The sequence below is a fragment of the Muntiacus reevesi genome, chromosome 2 (assembly GCF_963930625.1).
Source record: "Muntiacus reevesi chromosome 2, mMunRee1.1, whole genome shotgun sequence".
Classification (NCBI taxonomy): domain Eukaryota; kingdom Metazoa; phylum Chordata; class Mammalia; order Artiodactyla; family Cervidae; genus Muntiacus; species Muntiacus reevesi.
In genome coordinates, this window is record NC_089250.1 from 10,469,189 (window position 1) to 10,489,314 (window position 20,126).

General features: G+C 39.4%; 1 protein-coding gene across 1 annotated transcript; it reads right to left on the reverse strand.

Moving 5' to 3' along the window:
• Positions 1–29: 29 nt before the first annotated feature.
• On the reverse strand, positions 30–14,023 carry LOC136157100 (ankyrin repeat domain-containing protein 26-like). Its single transcript, XM_065919132.1, has 8 exons — positions 13,923–14,023; positions 12,176–12,209; positions 11,759–11,894; positions 9,853–10,066; positions 8,962–9,145; positions 4,912–5,868; positions 3,152–3,304; positions 30–200 (listed from the first exon to the last, which is right to left on the reverse strand). Exons 1-8 carry the CDS (start codon positions 14,018–14,020, stop codon positions 30–32), a joined length of 1,947 nt encoding a protein of 648 aa, XP_065775204.1. The 5' UTR covers positions 14,021–14,023.
• Positions 14,024–20,126: the final 6,103 nt, after the last annotated feature.

Genomic DNA, 20,126 nt, shown 5'->3' on the forward strand with positions numbered 1-20,126 from the left:
ATTTATTTTCTGTGATTCGGTGTTTGGACTTACTTGTCTAGTTCATCTTGCAATGACTTTCTAACTTCAAATTCTACTAGGTAGAGATGCTTATATGTTTCATACTCTGCTTTATTATCTTCGTGCAAAGTTTTCATCTTAGAGAGTTCAGATTCCAAGTCTTTAATTCTTAGTTCCACCTGTTGAGATCCTGCCTGTCTCTAAGGCAAATTGAAAAAGATAACATCTTTAAAATAAGTATAACCTGGAAAATTAGATTTGTTTCCTTTCGTGTTGAGACACTGATTCAGAGAGTGATCACAAAGGTGAAAAAAAAGAGCAGAAGTTTAAAACACTAATTATCACTAATGTGAAGTGAATTAAATCTGAATTATAAAATGAAAGTGGAATGACGGTAATAGTAGTACTTATATAATCTGATAATTCAATGAAGAAGAGGATCAACATAACATTTTAAAAATTGAACCAGACAGCATAAGAATTTAAGAGGATGGTACTGGTTCTAAACCACAGTATTTTCTTTTCTTCCGAATGGTCTTATTTTATACCAACTGGTCTTATAAGTAAGAGGATTCTCTAGTGAGGATCATTCTGATAGGTCAATTTAGTGATAACTGTGAGGGAAACGGAAATATTTAAAGGGAAAACAAGTGCCCCCCCCCCCCCCCCCCCCGTCCTTCCAGAAATCTACAAAAAAAAACTGTTCTAAGAGAGGCAGAGGAAACACACAAGCTGTATACATCCAAAATGTAATGTCCAGTGAAAGTGAATTCAAGCACATGACAGATCAACAAATTAACCTGCAAAAATAGGTTGACTTCCTTTCATTTCTCTACTAGATCCTGTCTCGCTCTTTCTTCAGTCTCCTGTTGATACTGCTCTACTTGACTGTGTTCTATCACATTCATTTCTTTATGACTTTTGAGGGTCACTACATCTTGCTCCAACTTTTTTTCTTCTCTCTAGTTTTTTTTCACATTTCTTTTGCATTAGTTTCATAGATAAAACCTCCTGTTGAAACACTTGATTTTTCTGCATCCAGGTGCAGACATTTTGAAGATTCAGTTTCCATCTCTGCTGGAAAATCATCAGTCTTCAAGAAGAAAATGATACCGTTTGGTAATGAGGAATGTGGACTGAGCACAGCCTAACTCAAACCCAGGACCAAATTAAAACAATGCTATCTGTATTGTAGAATGTAGGACCAGGGATTAATCAGAGAATCAAGAAAGATGTTCACATCACCAAGAGTCACAAAATATGTTCTTCACTGGCATCTTTGTCACACAACGTTTGCAATTGATTTCATACTCTTTTCTTGTTCTACAATAATATTTTTCCATCTTGCCTCCAAAAAATGACTACAAGTCCCTTCTTAGTAGAATGTCTCTTAATCCTTCCTCCGTCTTAACGTCCCAGGGTTTTAAAGTAGTTCCAGGGATACTATATTTAGTTATCTAGGGCTAAGTTAATAAATGCTTCCCAAAAGAAGTCTGTGAGAATAAGACGCTAATTAATAAATCTTATAAACACGGATTCTATTCCATAAGACTTTTCCTGAACTACAAAGACTTTTTGCTAATTTTAATTGCAGTCCAAAGAGAAATGATTCACAAAGTTAAAGAAATCCCACCTCCTAACAGTTTACAGAGATGATCCATACATTTTTCTGAACAGCAACAACAACAAAATGCCTCATTCTTGTAATCCTTTGTTACTGTCCATTTATGCAAGACAAGTGCTGTGCATATCAAGAAATATTCCGTTACACCAATGCATACTTAGACAAGATTCCCCCTCATGGAAAAAATGGCAACAGTGTAAAATTAGGGGCTAAGCTCTTCCTCAGAGACTAGATAAAAATGGCTGAAGTGAAAAGGCTCCATGGGAGATTGACATTAAAGAAAGCTCCATGAAGGAGGAGTGACTGAGCACTAGGTCTCAAATCATAGAGGACTAGTCAAGAAGAAAAGAAACTGTAAAGATAGAAAGGATAGCCTGAGCAGGGGCCAAGAAAGGTGAAATCAGTCAGTTAACCCTGAGGATAAAATCCAGCCACAAGGAAATAAAAACATGTACACAGAAACATGTCAATATTCACAGCAGCCCCAAAGCGGAAACAACCCAAAGCTCCATCAACTGTTGAATGGATAAATGGCTTAGCCACGTACTGATGATTGATCGACAACCAATAAACAGAAGAACTGATACGTGCAATCACACAGATGAACCTCGAAAACAGGACGTCAAATGAGAAAAGCTAATCTCAAAGGAGCACATACTGTATGATTCCACTTATACAAAATACCCAGAACAAGCATGTCTACAGAGACAGATATTAGACTGGGGGTTGCCTGGGACTGAGGGATGGAAGGCCACGGGTACTGGCTAAGGGATGCAGGGTTTCTTTTGGGGGGTGATGGAAAGGCTCTAAAATTGACTGTGGTCACAGGTGACATGTCTCTAGACTAAGAGATACTGAACTACACAAGTTGAGTGTATGATACGATATGTGAATTCTATGATATGTGAATTATATCTCAATAGTTTTTAAAAAAAAATCCAATGGCAGGACCTAGATAATCTTCTTAATTCTCTAGTTTGTATGTATGTACTATACAACATCTGACTACCTCCATGATTTTACAATATACTTAAAGGGAAAAGGAAAGAAGGCAATTCCTATACTTCACCTGGTTTTATAATACCCTTTCTGCACAAGTTATTCTGAAATCCATGAAACCAATATATACAGAACTCTACAGCCAGTCACAAAAGGGAAGGTGAGAAATGACAATTAACTGGAAACTTCCATTAAACATTATCCTCTGATTTGATCTGGCTTGCCTCATCATGTAATACAGCTATCACTAAAATAAGTATTGTTTCAAAGAAAACAAAGTCTCTCAACTTGTGTGAACAAAGAGGCACAGTTCTCAACTTGCCTAAGGGTAAATAATATAAGAAAAAATATATACTGCAAACGGCAGAATGAAAGTCAGAGTTTAAGAAATGAGTGCATTATAAAGACAAGAAAATTGTAGTAAATTACTTTTAACAAAAACACAAAAGAAAGCTGACCATGAAAATGAATGTCCTAAAACACTTCATCCTACATATTAACTGTTGACACGTTCAATTTCATACATACCTGACTTGTGAGTTGACGGAAGTTGTTCTTTAAATCCTGTGTCTCATCAACTAAGTTAGCACAATAGCGTGACATGACTTCCAGTGAAGCCTCTGACATAGACTGCTTTTTTACAGTGTCAGCCAGTTCTTGCCGAAGTTGTCTCACATCTGCCTAATAAGATGCTCTGTCACTGAGTTTATCAAATCACTTTACTATGACGTTGTCTTAATAATACATAACACCAACATATGGACTTTGAAAACTATCACCACACACAGCAACTCAGCTCCTTTTCCCTTCTCACTGAATCTGGTTACAGACACAGAAGGAGCCCCCCTCCGGCCTTCCTGATATTAAGTTACTCAGACAAAAGATGCAGACCCACTGCCCATGCCTGCCCCTCCCGATAAATCTGCAGAGCTTCATCACCTCGCAACCAGAAAGAAATGGGTGTGAATGTGCAACAAGTGGTGGTAAATTCCACCCTGTGGAACATTTTCCCTCTTTCTTTATTAGATGCTTTGGTTAACTTCAGACATCTTCACATATTCCAACCAGTGCTCAGATCTTTCCAATAGATTCCTATCCCAGCAGTAAAATGAGGCCATTCCCTTGGGGCTTATCTGTCTGATATCTGGTGGTGTGTCTGTGTTAACCCCAGACCCCTAATCTCCCCCTGCTCCCCGCCTCTGCCCTTGGCTGACCACCAGGCCCCCCTGCGGAGCACAGGGGCTCTGCTCAGTGCTCTGCAGTCACCGCCTGGGAGAGGACCTGGGAGAGAACGGATACGTGTGTACCTGCACCACCGGGCCGGGCACCCGAAACTGACGCAGAAGTGTAAACCAACTACACTCCATCACAGAAGAAAAACACAATTTACAAATGAGGTTGCTCCCATGGCCCTCAGGGAGTCTCGATAGCCTGGCCTCCACCTGCCTCTGGACCGCAGCCCCTACAGCCCGCTCCCTGACTCCCTCCATTCCTGCTGCTCTCAAGTCCTGCCACCCTTCATTTTTAGTGGACACGCTTGTATCTAAATGGTAGTAACCGATACTGAAAATGAGAATTACGAGCAAATTGTTGTAAAAATATTCTAGGTAAACCCTAAATAACAGTGGGAAGATTAAATCAAGAAGAATTTTGCTAAAGCTCACCACTTGAGTCCCAAGTTATGTTTTAATGATAAGTAGATGCATTTAAAGAGTTGAGAGGCTTTAAGAATAAATGATTCAAGGCTAAAATGTTTCCCATATTGACATCTTTGAAATTGACATAAATAAAAATAAAACTATACCAACAAATATGACACAAAGCTATGACAAGCTACTGAAGCCAAAGTATGACATGGGCTCTGGGAAACCTGTAATTGACTATCAAGGTAATCTATGTAACTGAAGCTTAATTTCAAAATGTTCATTTAGGTTTGAGCATGCTTCATCATGATACTGACATGTGGTAACATAAAAATTAAAATTAGTACCTTACAAGTAAAAGCGTAAATTACTAATATCTGTCTATATAAACAATCTAGGACTGAATCTCTTAGTACTTCATAACATACAATGTCTCGAGTCAAAATAAAGCATTTCTCGGGTCTAATTTTTATTTGCTGGATACAAGGTGTGCTTTTAGCCTGGATTAGAGACCACAGATTCACAGCCTGTGTATTTTTTTTTATAGTCAACTAGATTCAACACTTAGCCAGAATCTAGTCAAATTCAAAACTCTGAATTTTCTTTCAGGAAATCTGAGACTTATTTCTCCTTCTGGATACTTACTTCTCTTTCTGCTTTCTTATTTTTGTACTGACACAGTCTCTCTTTTAGATGATTCCGTTTGCTGATTAACTCCTTGTTTCTTTCTTCTAGCATCAGACCTTGTTTCTCACTTTCGGCATGGAGTTTTCTGACGATCTGCTGAAATTGGTCTTGGATGCCAATGACTGTCTTCTCTTTACTGTTGGCTTTGTTTTGCGCATCATCCAGTTGCTGTCGGAGCAACGTGTTTTCACTCTGGAGTTGAGATAATCTCTCCTCTAAGGATTCCTGCTTTCCAAGGTGTTCATTCACTTTGCCTTGTTCATTCTGATACATGTGTTCAGTTTCCTGCTTTTGACACTCTGCTTGGTGAAGGTCTCTCTGGACACGTTCTAATGTCAAGGTCTTTACTCTAAGATCATCTCTTGTGCGCTGCAGCTTGACTTTTAGCTTATTGAATTTACGCTCCACTGTAGAGAGTTGCTGGGAAAGCGCCTTGCTGTTATCTTTTAGGTTAGCCACGTCAGACTCCATTTTGTCCTGCAAGCATAACCACTCGTCTTTTGCTCTCTGGAAGGCAAGTTCCAGGTCTCTTGGTGATGTCTGACCTCGATCGTGATCATGTGAGGCAGCAGCCAGTTTAGAACGGTAGGATTTCACTTCTGTTTCCAGTCTTTGTTTGCTTTCTTTTTTGTTCTCCAGCTTAGACTTTAGCATCGTATTCTCAGCTGCCAGAACATGAGGCTGGCCTGTATCCTGGGATATAGTCTTTGTTAATATTTCCTCAGTCAGTTTTACCGCCTTTTGAGCATCATCACTCTTTGCTTTGACAATTTCAATGTCCTCAAAATAGTTCTTTTCCTTTTCCAGGTTCTGACTTTTCACTGCATCTATTTCCAGTCTTAGGCTGGCAATTTCTTCCTGCAGAATGTGGTTTTTGTGCAACAGGTCTTTTGTTTCTTCATGACCAGCAAAAGCCTAAGTGAAACAAAGGAGATTTTTAGCTAGTACACAATAAAGTAATATTTCATGATTTCCTCTGAAATGAAAGATTATCCTGTCTGTTTATACACTGAAAAGGCTGCACCAAGTGTGTCTCCAACTGGAAAAAATAAGGTTCTATGCAAACCTCAGATTTTATAAAAGTAGAAATGTTCAGACGTTCAAAACTTTAATTGAAGACAATGAATCCATGAAAGTAAAAAAAAAAAATCCCAAGAGACTTTTCAAGAAGCTCAGCCCTGGAGATGCTTTTCTCTGAACTACAATAAACCCAGAAGGCTTAAAATAAAAGATTTCTAGATCTGACTGTACTTAAACATTGCATCTGATGTGGAATATTTATACAATGGAAAATTACTAACTCATAAAAAAGAATGAAATAAAGCTATTTGCAGCAACAGGGATGGACCTAGACATTATCACCCTAAGTGAAGTAAGTCAAAGACAAGTATTATATCATGCTGCTTATATGTGGAATCTAAAATGAACTTATTCACAAAACACAAAGACACAGAAAACAAACTTAGGGTCACCACAGGGGAAAGGGGAGGTAGGGGAAGGGATAAATTAGGAGGTTGGGATTAACATATACACACTAGTAGATATAAAATAACAACAAAGATCTACTGTGCAAAATAAGGAACTACACTTAATATTCTGCAAGAAGAATCTGAAAAGGAATATGTGTGTACGTGTGAGTGTGTGTGTAAGTGAGTGTGTATGTGTGTTAGTCACTCACGCATGTATGACTCTTTGTGGCCCCATGGACTGTAGCCCGCCAGGCTCCTCTACCCATGGCATTTCCCACGCAAGAATACTGGAGTGGGTAGCCATTTCCTTATCCAGGGGATCTTCCCAACCCAAGGATTGAACCCAGGTGTCCTGCATTGCAGGCAGATTCTTCACAGTCTGAGCCAGCAGGGAAGCCCCATTTATGTAATATACACACACATATTCAAATACATCTGAATCACTGTGCTGTATACCTGAAACTGATGCAACATTGTAAATCAACTACAATTCAATAAACAACACCACTCGCTAGCTTTGTAAACACTGCAAATGGTACCTCCTATAGAGCTGCTTCACAGTAAGAGTGTTAACTCTGTATATATTTAAATAGATAAAATTTCGTACGAAAGTTTTCCTTGAGAATATGCTACCTTCTAACATTTTAATAGGGAATTACAAGAATTACACCTATTGACAACTGTACTAAGTACTTCCACAAACATCAATTAACTCATTAGCTATGATGATTCTGGCAAGGGAGAAGTTAAAAATATAAGTAAGCTGCAGGCTTTTCGCCAGGTCCTCTGACTCTACTAGTCCTCTTACATCAAACCACAGTTACTTCTCTAGTACAAACATATAAACACAAAATGAGCCTCCGATTCCATCCATGGCACATACACTAATGGTAAATAAGGTAAAATTTAGAGAGCTCTTCTTAGAAACCATGAGATGATTTGCCGCTGCGATAAATTTCATTATCTCTCCATAATGTTTAACATAGTAAGATGGGGGAAATACAATGAAAAACACTTATTAACTATCACTAAATATATATTATGGCATATCTGTCACTGCTTTCAGAAGTTACTTGTACTGAAATCAGACACTAGAAGAATGACATCCAAAATATGGTCTCTGAACTACCTATACTTTCCTCCTTACCATCAGCAGAAGTGATAAACTAACCTAATGATTGATAAAGGAAGGAAATTCACCACCAAAACCCAGAATAACTATTATTAGTAGCAAGTGTTTTTTTCCCTTGGTACGGGGGAGGCACTTTTATAAGTTTATTCTAAAGAAACAACAGTTTTAAGTGTTGAAAAGTGCTTCTACAATGGACGTCTCAGTTATCTACCAACTGAGAAACTGTAAATGATGTGAAAAGGTCGTTGACAGGGCACTGGTTACAGAAATGACAGTGGAGCCAGGAGCAGACTCTGATTTAGACACTGGAGGTGAGGACGTGCATGCAGTCACAGACACGCTCACCCCAGAGCAGAGGCACTTGGTCAGGTAGCGCAATCGATGTGGGGAGCACACACAGCCTGCCTGGCCAAAAGCGCAATCAGGCTCCCGGCTCCTTCGAGACAGTCGTGAAAGATTTGAGATCAATTCCTATGGGAAATAATAAAGGCCTCTCCTTGAACGAGGTCATTGTATGTCCCTACTTGATTGCTGTAGACAAATGGATGTGAATTACAAATAGGACTCTCCCGAGCTCTTCCTGAGAGGTTTTCATTGAGGGAGATCTGCTGCTAGGACCTCGGGGATGGGACCCGGTCCGTGTCTGAGAGGGACATCGGCTGGGGAGTGAATTCCTCTGCTCTGAGATGCCACTCGACAAATCTGCAGAATGGAGGACAACCAACTTCAAGAGTGTTTGGTTTCTACCAACTGCTGGAAAAAAAAATTCCACGGGGAGCATTCCTGTACCTCTAGAGGACGCCAGTTAACACCAGACCTTGAGGACTCTACTGTGAGGGAGAACCCAACTGGGAAAGCTGGAGCCAGCTCTGAGCTGTTCAGGGGCAGGTGGACTGGAGGGCTGGACGGCACAGAGGGAGGGGGTCCACGACCCTCAGCCACCTGCCAGATTGCAGGCCAGAGGTAACTTGATGTAAAATTAGGCACAATCTTCCCTCCCCAAGCCCCTTCTCTTCTAGACCTATTCACTCACCAATGGTCCTTCAAGGCAGAAGGATCTGTCGCCTGAGGAGAGCGAAGAGCTTAACCTCCAGTTTCTACACCAATTTCAACCCTGTGGTTCCTCAGTAACTATTGTGTGAGCTACTGACATGACCTCTTCCTCCCTCTGATCGAAAAACTGCACCCAACATTTCAGGATTATAGAATTCTTATTTCCGGCCTTGTTACTTGGGGAATTTTGAATTTCTTTGCTTTTGTTTTTAAGAAGTAACCTAAAATTTCCTGTAACACTAAATAAATGGCACAACACTAAATAAGATGGTACTTTTCCAAAAAAGGGGACATTATAAATAATATTGAGAAATAGTCTTAGAAATTTGAAGTTTTCACCACAGATTGCTCTACCTGATTCCAATTGTTTCTCACAGTCTTCAGTTCCATTTCGAGTGCTCGGAGACTGAATTCTAACTGCTGTTTCATTTCAATTTCTTTACTATGTTTGTCTTCTATTCTTCTTAACTGCTCCCTAATTTTTTCATATGACATATTAGCATTTCTTCTCTTCTCTTCTTCTTGCTTTAAGGTGAATCTGAAAAATTAGAGAGCTCTTCTTAGAAAATCATGGGATTATTCGCTGTTGCTGCAATAGCTTTCGTTCCCACTTCACAATGTTTAAAATAATAAAAATGGGGGGAATGCAATGAAAAACACTTAATAATGATCACTGTTTTCATACACAGGGTTAAGAATCAAATTGCATAAAACTTTGTTTTTCTTTTGTCTTGAGAAAAATGGCTACTTCATACATCTGTGGGTGGGAATGTAAAGTAATATAAACTTTTCGAAGAACAGTTTAGAAATATAGATCACAAGCCTTTTTAAAACTTCTCATACTTTAACCAAATAACACAATATCATTAAAGAAAAATGTATTCAAAATAATTTGAGAAGGCAGAATGAATTTATAGAAAAGATGATCCTTGCAGTATTAAATAGAATATAGAAAGGTGAAAAACAACCGAAAGTCAATTTGGTAAGTAACTAATGGGGATTCCATTATGGTGGACTCCTGTATGGTCATGAAAACAATGATTTGGAAAAATATACATTAAGCTATTAGAAGCATTCACTGTTAAGAACCTGCTATATTATTTCCAAGAATTTCACACGCCACAATACGTTTTCTCTCCTGTAAAATCCAAGAGGATAGGTTAGTCCTTATAACACGCCTACATCTCTGCAGTATTATATGAAACAACAGCTCAAACATTTCTTTAAAAGCGAGATGTACGGTACCTCAAGCTGCTGAGCTCTTGTTCCCACTCTACTTTCTGATGCTCTAACTGTGATTTTACTTCTTTGGTTTCTGACAGCTCGTTTTGTAGCCCACGAACCTTACTTTTCATTTTGTAAATTTTTCCTCTAAGTAGTTCACAGTGACTTCTTTGAAAATCTACTAATCTTTCATAGGAAAAAAATGCATCCCGAATTTTCAACAAGCTACCAAAATCTGCATGATGAAGAAAACAAAGATAGACACACACAAAAAATTATGTGAGTAATTTCTGAATATAAAGAACTGTGCCTTTCACAGTCACTCATCCAGGCGCTGAACAAATATTAAGTGTCTATAAAGTGGAAGACATTATTCTAAGATCTGAAGATAAAATAGACGCCCCTGGCTCTTGTTTAGCTTGAAGTCTAGTACAAGAGAAAGACAAATCAATCAATTATGACGTCAGATAGATACTATAAGAAGAGACAGTTCTATGATAACATAACAGAACTTGACACAGATTGGGTCCAGGAAAGACTTCCCTGGGGCAGAGATGTCACACTGAGACACGAAGGATGAGCAGGAAGTGGTGAGCAGAGGAGGAGGAACAACCCTGTGGACAGGCTCCAGCTGCCATGTGTTTCTAACCAAGACAGAGGGAACAGCTATGGGTTTACCTTCCTCAGTGGAGCAAGCAAAAACAACACCGACAAAATACAGGAAACAATGAATTTCATGACAAAGGGCTTCAGGGAATGAAGGACAATGATCCCGAAACACAGGAGGTTAGCCTAAGGAACGCCCCAGCTAACTGCCTGGAGAGAATTTCCAGGCTCCGACATGGGGAGAAGGAATGGAAGCTGAGTTCACCGGACTTCCAGAGTGGAGGTGATGAAGCTGAGAGTCTGGGGAAACCAACGCGGGCAGAGATTGCAGGTCAGAACCATGGAGAGGAGAGAGCGGAACACAGAAAAACGACCCTGGAGATCTGAGGAGGAGCCCCTCGGGTATTAGGCAGAGGAATGAACAGTGCACATGTGTGAGGAACCACCTGAGACCAGGGCGAAACCATCTGAAAAGACTACAGGAGACCGTGCCTGGTGCTCACTCGCTCCCAGGAACTCGATCTATTCTCCTGAGCCAGGCTGGAAAAACCACTTACCAGCAGAAGGAACAGGGCAGTCAGCAAGGTCTTGCCTCCAGGGCAGGAAATAATCAGCCCTAGCCCCAGGGCCCCTCTGGATGCACCTAACAAATCATGAGGGGCAAGAGCACAGAACGATCTCTGGAAAACTCTCCATATTTGGAAACTAAATCACACGATCTAAGTTACCCTTGGATCAAAGACGTAATGAAAAGAGAAAGGACAACGTATTCTGAATTGAAGGAAAACGAAAACGTTAAGACCAGCAGACATTTTAGGGAACTGACGAGCTGATTCTAAAATTCATGTAGAAAGAAGGGTAAAAACTAAAACCAGATGGAACTACACAATTGTGACCTTTAACCAGAAAGCAGCAGCAAAGAGAGGCAACAGCTGGGCTTGAAGCAAGGGGGTAGCATGATGAGACCTGAATGCTTAAAAATAGGTAATAATTACAGTTGCTGTGCAGACTGAGGTTCTGCCAGGTGGAATGGCAGGGAAAGAAGTCCTGAGATTATTTCAGTTACCCTAGGAGGGAAATGATGCTGACCTGACCGTGGATGAAGGCACAGGAAAGAAGAAGCGTCAACAGAAGGTTCAGGGAGTGAGGAGGATCACAGGCCTGTACACTCACCTTCATGTCCTTTCAATGCAAAACATACTTCTGAGACGCACAGCACTGTAACATATCCCTGGCTCTAGAGCAGAACTGACAAGGTGTGCACATATCACTACGCTGTACACAGACAGACTTTCCGTTAACATTTACACTGCGCTCCTACCTTTACACCCCACATCGAGAGGTTCTACTTGCAACGTGGAAATCATAGAGTAAAGCATGTCGCCATCCTCAGAAACAGTCTCAGAAGACTGAGTTAAGTCATCCAGGTCGTTCACGTAATTAATTTGTTCTTTGACCTACACGTAAATAATATTGTTTCACAACACCCTTAAAATATGTATAAAATATACTAAGTGTACAGAGGTGACAAATCTCTGTATCCAAACAAAAACAGACATTTCTTAAAAGAAGAGATTTTTATCAAAAGGATAACTTTATCAACAGTGTTTCTAGATGATGTGTTCAAAGTCAACCTCTCTAGAACAAAGGAAGATTTTCTATTTTACCACTATTCCTTTTACAAAGTCTTTGCAACAAGGGTAATATTCTTGAAAGTTCATTTTTTTTTTTACTATACCTTCTTCTTTTCATGCGGTGTTATCCTTGCAGGCCTAAAAGAACAAATGATCCTTTTCAGGCTAATAGTAAATATTCAAAAATACAAACAATACCTAAACTTTTCTGTTTTATATAAACTCTTTGCATTGGCAAGTAATTGTCTACAAAGGATGCAGAAATAAATAAGAGCAGCATTAAAGGACACAGAAAATATATCAGTAATATTAATAAAGTATTAAAGTTAGATCCAAGGAAAAGGAAAAACATAAAGTTACCTGCGTTGTGTGATAGGAAACAGTATACCAGTGTTTTTTGCACCTGTTCTTTTCATTAAGAACTAACTTTTATGGCAATGTGACCTGTCTAGGAGGTATTCTTCCAGTCCTTCTAAGAAAGAAACCCATTTGAATGACCAAGATACTAGCTTTTTGAGGACATCCTATGCATCATCCATGCATTGTTAGAAGCACCTGATGTGTCTTGCAGGCATTCAGGCCTCACAGTCCTTCTGGGAGATGGGCACACACAGAGGCTGCGGGACGCACCCACGCCCCTCAGCACGTCACCAACCTCCCAGAATTCAACCAGGGAGTCGGCGTCAACACTGCTCTTCCTAAACGTGCTGAGAAAGTAAGACTGAAAAGCCTTTGAAGTAATATGATAGCAAATGAATCTATAGTACTATGTCAGGTCTAGCTATAGCTATAAAAAATGATTTCTGAATCTTAAAACATATTTCTCAAAAACTAAAAAGACTTCAGAGGTAGGCAAGACTGGAAATCTACTGTCCATGAAGTTTTGTTTTTTGCAAAGAAATTCATCAATAGGCATTCATTCAACCATTCTGCTGTTTCTTCATGCATCTGACATAAACACCCAATATGTGTTAATGACACTTAATACAGGAAGCATGGTTTTTGTCATTTAGATCTTTATCATCCAAAAGGAATAACTTGTGAAAGACTGCTAAGAATGTTTTTCTATTAAATAGAAACAAAATCTTCCCCTTTTCCCTGGAATCTATAAACAACTATGAAGAGTAATATGATGTGATGTTTCAGAGCACCTTACAAAATCATAGCTACTCACCATGTCACTATCAACTAGAATCATCAAGGAATGACCATATCCTATTCAGTATAGCCTAAGTGTTTGTAAATTCACAATTATGTAATTTGTGAAAATCTATATATGATAGAATTAACTTAAGCAATCATCTGCATAGTCCATTACATAGGAATTTTACACTTCAGAACCAATGAACAAGCCCTTACCATAAAACTATCCATGAACAGGAGTATTATGTACAATTACGTTACTATAATACTTTAAAGATAATGCCATACAATCAATAAGCTTTCTAGGGTTGGAAATGCAAACAAGACTAAACTAAATAAACACGTCCTCTGCTGGCTCATTTCCAATAGCATACACACTCTAAAAGCTCCCTTCTTAACATAAAACAAGAAACACCTGTGAACTCCAATTCCTCTTCAGCTACCATCCAGTTCTTCACTGCCTGTCCCAATAACATTCCCTACGGAACGTTTACGTGTATTCCCTACAGTCCAGCTTCCGAGGGGGCTCTTTACTGAAATGACGTCCGGCCAGAGGCACTGTCCTCACCGTGACCTTTCAGCAGTGTCCGTCACTAGAGGTGAGCAACCTCTCGTCTTGGCCTGAGCACTGTACAATGCTGCTCTATTTCCAGAAGAACTCAGCGCTAATACTTCTTCCCCTACAAACAAGGAATCTGGAGAAGGTACCTGTCATCACTCTGAGCCACTTCCGTTGAAACGCTGTCATCATTCGCGTGCAGCAGACCACCGGTCAGCGAATCGGTCTTTTCAAATACTGGGGCCATCCCGCATCCTCCTGCTGCCCATTTGCCACTGTTCTCTTTCTTTACGTCCCTCCTGTGCACACCAGGGTCGCTGCTTTAAAAGCCCACAGAAAAGCCAGTGTTTTCTAATAATCCAACTGATAAAGAATAAAAACCAATTCTTATAAAATTCCAACTCTTGCCCATCTTAAGTCATTGATTAATTCACAGAATAGTTATGAAGTACTAACCATATGCAAGAAAACAAATTCTTCCTTCAAACACAGATACGTTTATGATACAATATGATATATAAAAGTTGACATATGAAAGTGATAAGTGAAATAAGGAAGGATTTGCAGAAGAAGTGAAGAGAGGAGGTCAGGAGAAACAGAAAAGGGAGAAAATCATTCCACTTGGAGATTCGCATGTGAGCACATACATCAGGCACAGGGCATCTGGAAGGAAGAGCAAAGAATACATGGAAGGAAGTAGAGAGATGCATCTGGAAAGACACCGAGAAGAACCTCAAGGGTTACACTGGAAACCCGGATGGAATCCACTGGCTAAGCACCTTGACTCTTACACATGGGAGTCACAAGTAGATTTACACTATATTTTTAATTTTGCTACTAAATATAATAATGGTGAACTTAGGGACTTCCCTGGTCCAGTGCTACCAATAAAGGGGGCAGGGGCTCGATTACTGGTCAGGGGAGATCCCGCATGCCATGGTGCAACTAAACCGTGCTCCACAGCGACTGAAGCCAGCAGCCTAGAGCCCACGCTCAGCATCAAGAGAAGCCACCACAGTGAGAAGCCCGAGCACCGCAGCGGCAAGGACCCAGCGCAGCCAGAAACAGATTAAAAAGAGAATTCACAGAAAAAGTAACGCTTCAGGCGGTATTTCAAACGACATGAGGCACATATACCATGAAAGAAGAAATCAGGGAAATATTAGGCCAGGGGAGGAGAGTTTACTTTTAAACCACCCGCACGATGCGGTGACAGCAGCAGCATGGCTGAAAGACCCATGCCTCATCGGTTCTCCCGCCACCAACAGCAATCTGGCCTCCATCCATGGACATAACCAAAGTGCTAGGAGAAAAACCTGCCAACCGAGAGGACTCTATCCAGAAAAGTTGTCTTTCAGAAATGAAGGACAAATAAAAACTCTTCCAGACAAAGCAAACCTGATGGAGTTCATCACCACTAGTCCCGCCTCATAAGAAATGCTGAAAGAAGTCCTCAAACTGAAATGAAAGGATGTTCATTAGTGACATAAAATAAATTTAAATATACAACACACTGGTTAAGGCAAGTATGCAGTCAAACCCAGAATACTCTAATATGTAACATGGTGGTATGTTTAACAAAGTAACTAGAATTAAGGCTACAGGATAAGAGTATTCAAAATAACTATACCCCTAGTAAAATATAAAATTCGTAAATCACAAACATTAGCTCAAGTTAGAAATCATTTTACCGGAAAATAACAAATGACCTACTGTTAAATACTGATATAGGCTTACCCATCAGGACCTTTATTCTCCATAGCAGGAAACTCCTGCTTGTTATTTCCTCCACTCTTTCTCTGCTGAATCAATCGACTCTCAGCAGCAGCATCGCATACATTGTCTGATACTTCCACTTCACTACTTTTGTGCTTCTTTTCTTCTTCAACCTTTAATGAAAGTTTGACACCAAGAATAATTGCTATTACTTAATTCTAAAGACTCTGTTTTCAATTGATTATTTGACTCAGCATTTGCCCAGATTTTAAGTGATAAAAATATTTTTGTGCTTACATTAATTTTATCACAAGTCACTGAAAGTTTTGTAAAATGTGCTTCTTTCTGTTTGAGGGAAAGAAACAAAATTCCCAAAATTTCAAGAAAGGATTTCTTAATAAGATACAATTATTCACAATCAGTCTTCCCCATCTGATTGGCAGAGATAGAGAAATAAAAACACATCACATATGTCCTCTTCAGTTTTTACCACCTGGATTTTCCATTGAACAGTCAGATGTAGAGGATGTGACACCTTAGTGCCTCAGAAACAGAAAAGCAGCTTTCTTCTTTCTGCACTAAAACTATTCCTTCCCCACTGCCTTTTCCAATTCTTTTTTCATTTGGATCCAGGAGACAGCAAAAAATCTGATGGTGTTCACTGAAATATGTGAACCAAAGTTTACCAAAACACAAGGAGCAGAATGAAACTGAGGAGGTGTTAGTCTGGAATTCTGGAATATAAGGAATGCTTCCCAATTCCACATTCAATAACCATCCAATTTTATAGCTAGAGGGTATACAAATAACTATCTATCTTTGCTCCACTATTTACCAATAACAGCTTTAAAATCAAAAAAGGTTAAATGAGTTGTTCAAAGCCCCTAAAGTGGCATTCCCTAACATTTTATGGCACCAAAAGAGATGATACAATTCTGTCATCTTGAATCTGATAAAATTACCAAATGAATTCCTCAAATGAATCAGGTAAGTTAAAAGCGTGACTTTGGCAAAGTAATTTAATTCGTTAATTGGGGGTAGGGTTCATTCTCCTTTTTCTTTAAAGGAGAATAGCTACTTTTTCCTCTTTATTTGTCTTACACAGAAGAGCAAGCACATTTAAAAACCTACTACTGAAGAAAGAAAAATCTCACAGCATCTCCAACCTCAGTTTTTCCTTTGGAGATAAACACTTGATTATTTTCTCTTTTTTTGTGCTGAGAGTTTATACTATCTATGGGCTTCCCTAATGGCTCAGATGTTAAAGAATCTGCTTTCAATGCAGGAGACCTGGCTTCGATCCCTGGGTTGGGAAGATCCCGTGGAGAAGGGAACGGCTATCCACTCCAATGATATTCTGGCCTGGAGAAATCCGTGGACAGGGCAGCCTGGCCAGCTACAGTCCATGGGGTCACAAAGAGTCAGACACGACTGACCAACTCTCGCACACACACACATACTAGCTATGTGACAAAATCACACATGTCAAAACTTACTACATCTTAGTAAACAACATAGTGAAGCGGTCTCTCTCAAAAGAGACATCTGCGAGTGGTGATTAAAGCATATGTGGGAGCGCATGTATTTGTTATTAAAAACATCCTGAAGTGGCCATGTTGGAAATCTAAGTGCCCAGGGACTGCGGAAAGCAGAGAAGATCACACAGATTCACCACAATGAAGAGATTAGAGGGAACACGTGTTCATGTCCCTTCTCTCAGTTTCTGCTTTCTTCCCATTCTGTGGAAATACAACTTATATTTAATCCAACAGAGTTAAAAAAAAACCTGCAAAACCCTCGTTGATCATACTCCTTCAACACTTTCCTTGGTGCTTATTCTGGCTCAGAAGGTCACATGGGAAGGAGCTAAATGAGTTTCCCAGTCCATATGCAAGACTGACAGAGACAGAATTAGACTGATTGAAGGACAAAAGCTATGAAAACAGTTTCCTGAATTCCTATTATGTGGAAGGCAGAAATAATCTATTTCTACACAAGTACCTATTTAAATGACCCCACTTTATTCATAAGTAGAAAATCAAAATGGACCAGATCAGCCAGAAAGGGCAAAACCAAAGCAAGAGCAAATGAAACTCTACCTCTTTTGGAAGTTGAATTTTCTTTTTTCCCAAAGCTAACAACACTACTTGTAACATGTCTATTTCATTCTTAAACCTCTGCATATCCTTCTGTCCATTCTTCACTTAGATACACTTTGGATGCTCTGTGACTATTCGGTGGAGGAGAATTCCCATTTTCAAATTCGGCTTCCACGCTTTCGTCGTCACTAGCACTGCAATTACCTGCATGCAGGAGCTTCTGGAACCAGTCCTGTATTGGTTTGCTTTTCTTATCAGGATTTTTCATGACAGCAGGAGTACCGTGACTTTTTATTTCAATTATGTGTTTCATCTTACCGGAGCAGACAAGCCACAGACTAGACTGACGTGTCTATCCAATGTCTAATTTCCCATTCATGGGATTTTGCCTCATATTGTCTGATATTTGCATATCAAACTCTTGGTCTTCTTTCACTTCAAATGTAACTACCTGCTCCCCTACTTTTTTATTTTCTGCATCATTATAAAAACTCTCCTCATTTTTGATAAACACATGTTCAATATCTAGTTTATCACTTTCAAGGTCTATTTTATTTTCCCTGAAACAAAGCTTTGAAGATGACTGACAAGCGTATCCCGGTGACCCATAGTTCATGCGACGAAAAACCATTTTCGAGACTGGGTTCTTTTTGTTCAGGACATACTTGGAATTCTAGAGACAGATACTCCAAATGCATCTTTCTCCCCACAATCAGCTATATTATTTGTCATGTTAGGAGGTATTTCCTTTCTTTGCTCCTTCTTTAAGGTGATCATATAGTGGCTCCTCCTTAGGACAGATGATAATTTTGTATTTCTCACAAATTTCACCTAACTTCTGCTTTAAGTCATTTGTGATGGTTCTAACTTCTCTTTCCATTCTAATTTGCCATGTTTGATCCACATTTTTTCATACTTCTCCACACAAGGAGGCCTTGAACATACAGATCTGTCCTGTCTACCACATTCCTTATTCATTTCTGGTTCTTGAGGCAATTTTTGCAGCTGCAAAAGTGGAAGATTAATTGGGTTGATTTGATTTTCAGGTGTCTTTTCTGTCAGGGTACATGTGTGCAAAATAATATAATCCTTAACTAATAGTATGGATAAATAAAAATCAGAAACTCATTAAAATTTTACTGTTAAACTTCTTCATTTATATGTAACTACTCACAAATCACCAGATCACAACTAAGCAGTGAAAAGTAACTTGCCTTACCGGAAAATAGGAGAAAAACAGTAACTCACAAACCCAATTTTGTCACTGCTTGACTGAATTAAACAATTCATACACATTAAATCTACCAAAAATGAATTAGATGATTTTTAATGTTACTAATGCTTCTTCCCTTAAAAATAGTTCACTTCACAATACCATATATGGGGAGTCCCTACAGCATGCCTGTTAAAGTTTTGGTTTTCTTTTTTAAGGACTAATATCTGGAGAACAGACAAACTTTATATGACCAGGAGCCAAAGTCAATTAACACTAATCAGAAAGAGGAACCAATTCCTAAATTTTAATGTAAATCATATATCATGATAGTGCTGTACATCAGTACATATTGCCTGCTCACATTCAGCTCTGTGTGTGCTAGGTCGTGTCTGACTCTCTGCCACCCCAAGGACTGTAGTCCCCCAGGCTCCTCTGGCCACGGGGATTCTCCAAGCAAGAAGACTTCAGTGGGTTGCCACACCCTCCTCAACCCATGCCTTCCCAACCCAGGGATCGAACCCAGGTCTCCCACATTGCAGGCGGATTCTTTCTGTCTGAGCCGCCAGGGAAGCCCGACAGCACTGGAGTGGGTGCCCTATCCCTTCTCCAGGGAGATTTCTCGACCCAGGAATTGAAACGGGGTCTCCTGCACTGCAGGCAGATTCTTCACCAGATGAGCTACCCAGGAAGCCCCAACATTCAGTTATATTATGTTCTAATATCCACCAAAGAAAGTGGATGAAGCATTTTTAGTAATATCTACTGATTTCCCACCCTGAAAAGAAATAAATTCGAACGTTATTATTTGTACCCTAAAAACAAAGGTCCAATCTAGAAGGTTCGATTCTCTTAATAGGCAACTGGGTTGATTCTATGACCCCAGTCTCTCCCTGAATGTTCATCCCTAAGTCGATTATGCTGAGATCACAGGCAGAATGAATCATTCATCTTGACGTCAGTGACTGGCGATTTCAATGGAAAACCTTGAGCCACTGGGAATGATTTCTCTTTACATGTATCTAGGTCAGGGGCCGTCATATTGTTCAGAATTTCAACTGCTTAATCTTACGATTCAGTCTTTGATATCACCTTCTTAATCATGTAATGAAGTTATAAAAATGGCAAAAGTAAACAAGTCAGGAAATTTTTTTCCCTCAATTCCAAAGACGAGCTATAAATTATAATAGATTCGAACAGTATTTTAAGTTGTATAATAAAAGTGCTATAAAAACTATTAAATTATTAAGCTACTAAATTAAATTATTATATTAAATAATATAAAAACTACTAAATTAAAAAAATTAAATTATTAAATTATTATC

What these genes read in the sequence shown, in the direction of transcription:
- LOC136157100 (XM_065919132.1), bottom strand. Translation starts at nt 14,020, where the DNA reads ATGGCCCCAGTATTTGAAAAGACCGATTCGCTGACCGGTGGTCTGCTG. An exon ending in CACCGCATGAAAAGAAGAAG is followed by an intron (nt 11,895 to 12,175) that starts GTATAGTAAAAA and finishes ATTTACGTGTAG; the next exon opens with GTCAAAGAACAAATTAATTA. An exon ending in TCTCGATGTGGGGTGTAAAG is followed by an intron (nt 10,067 to 11,758) that starts GTAGGAGCGCAG and finishes TTCATCATGCAG; the next exon opens with ATTTTGGTAGCTTGTTGAAA.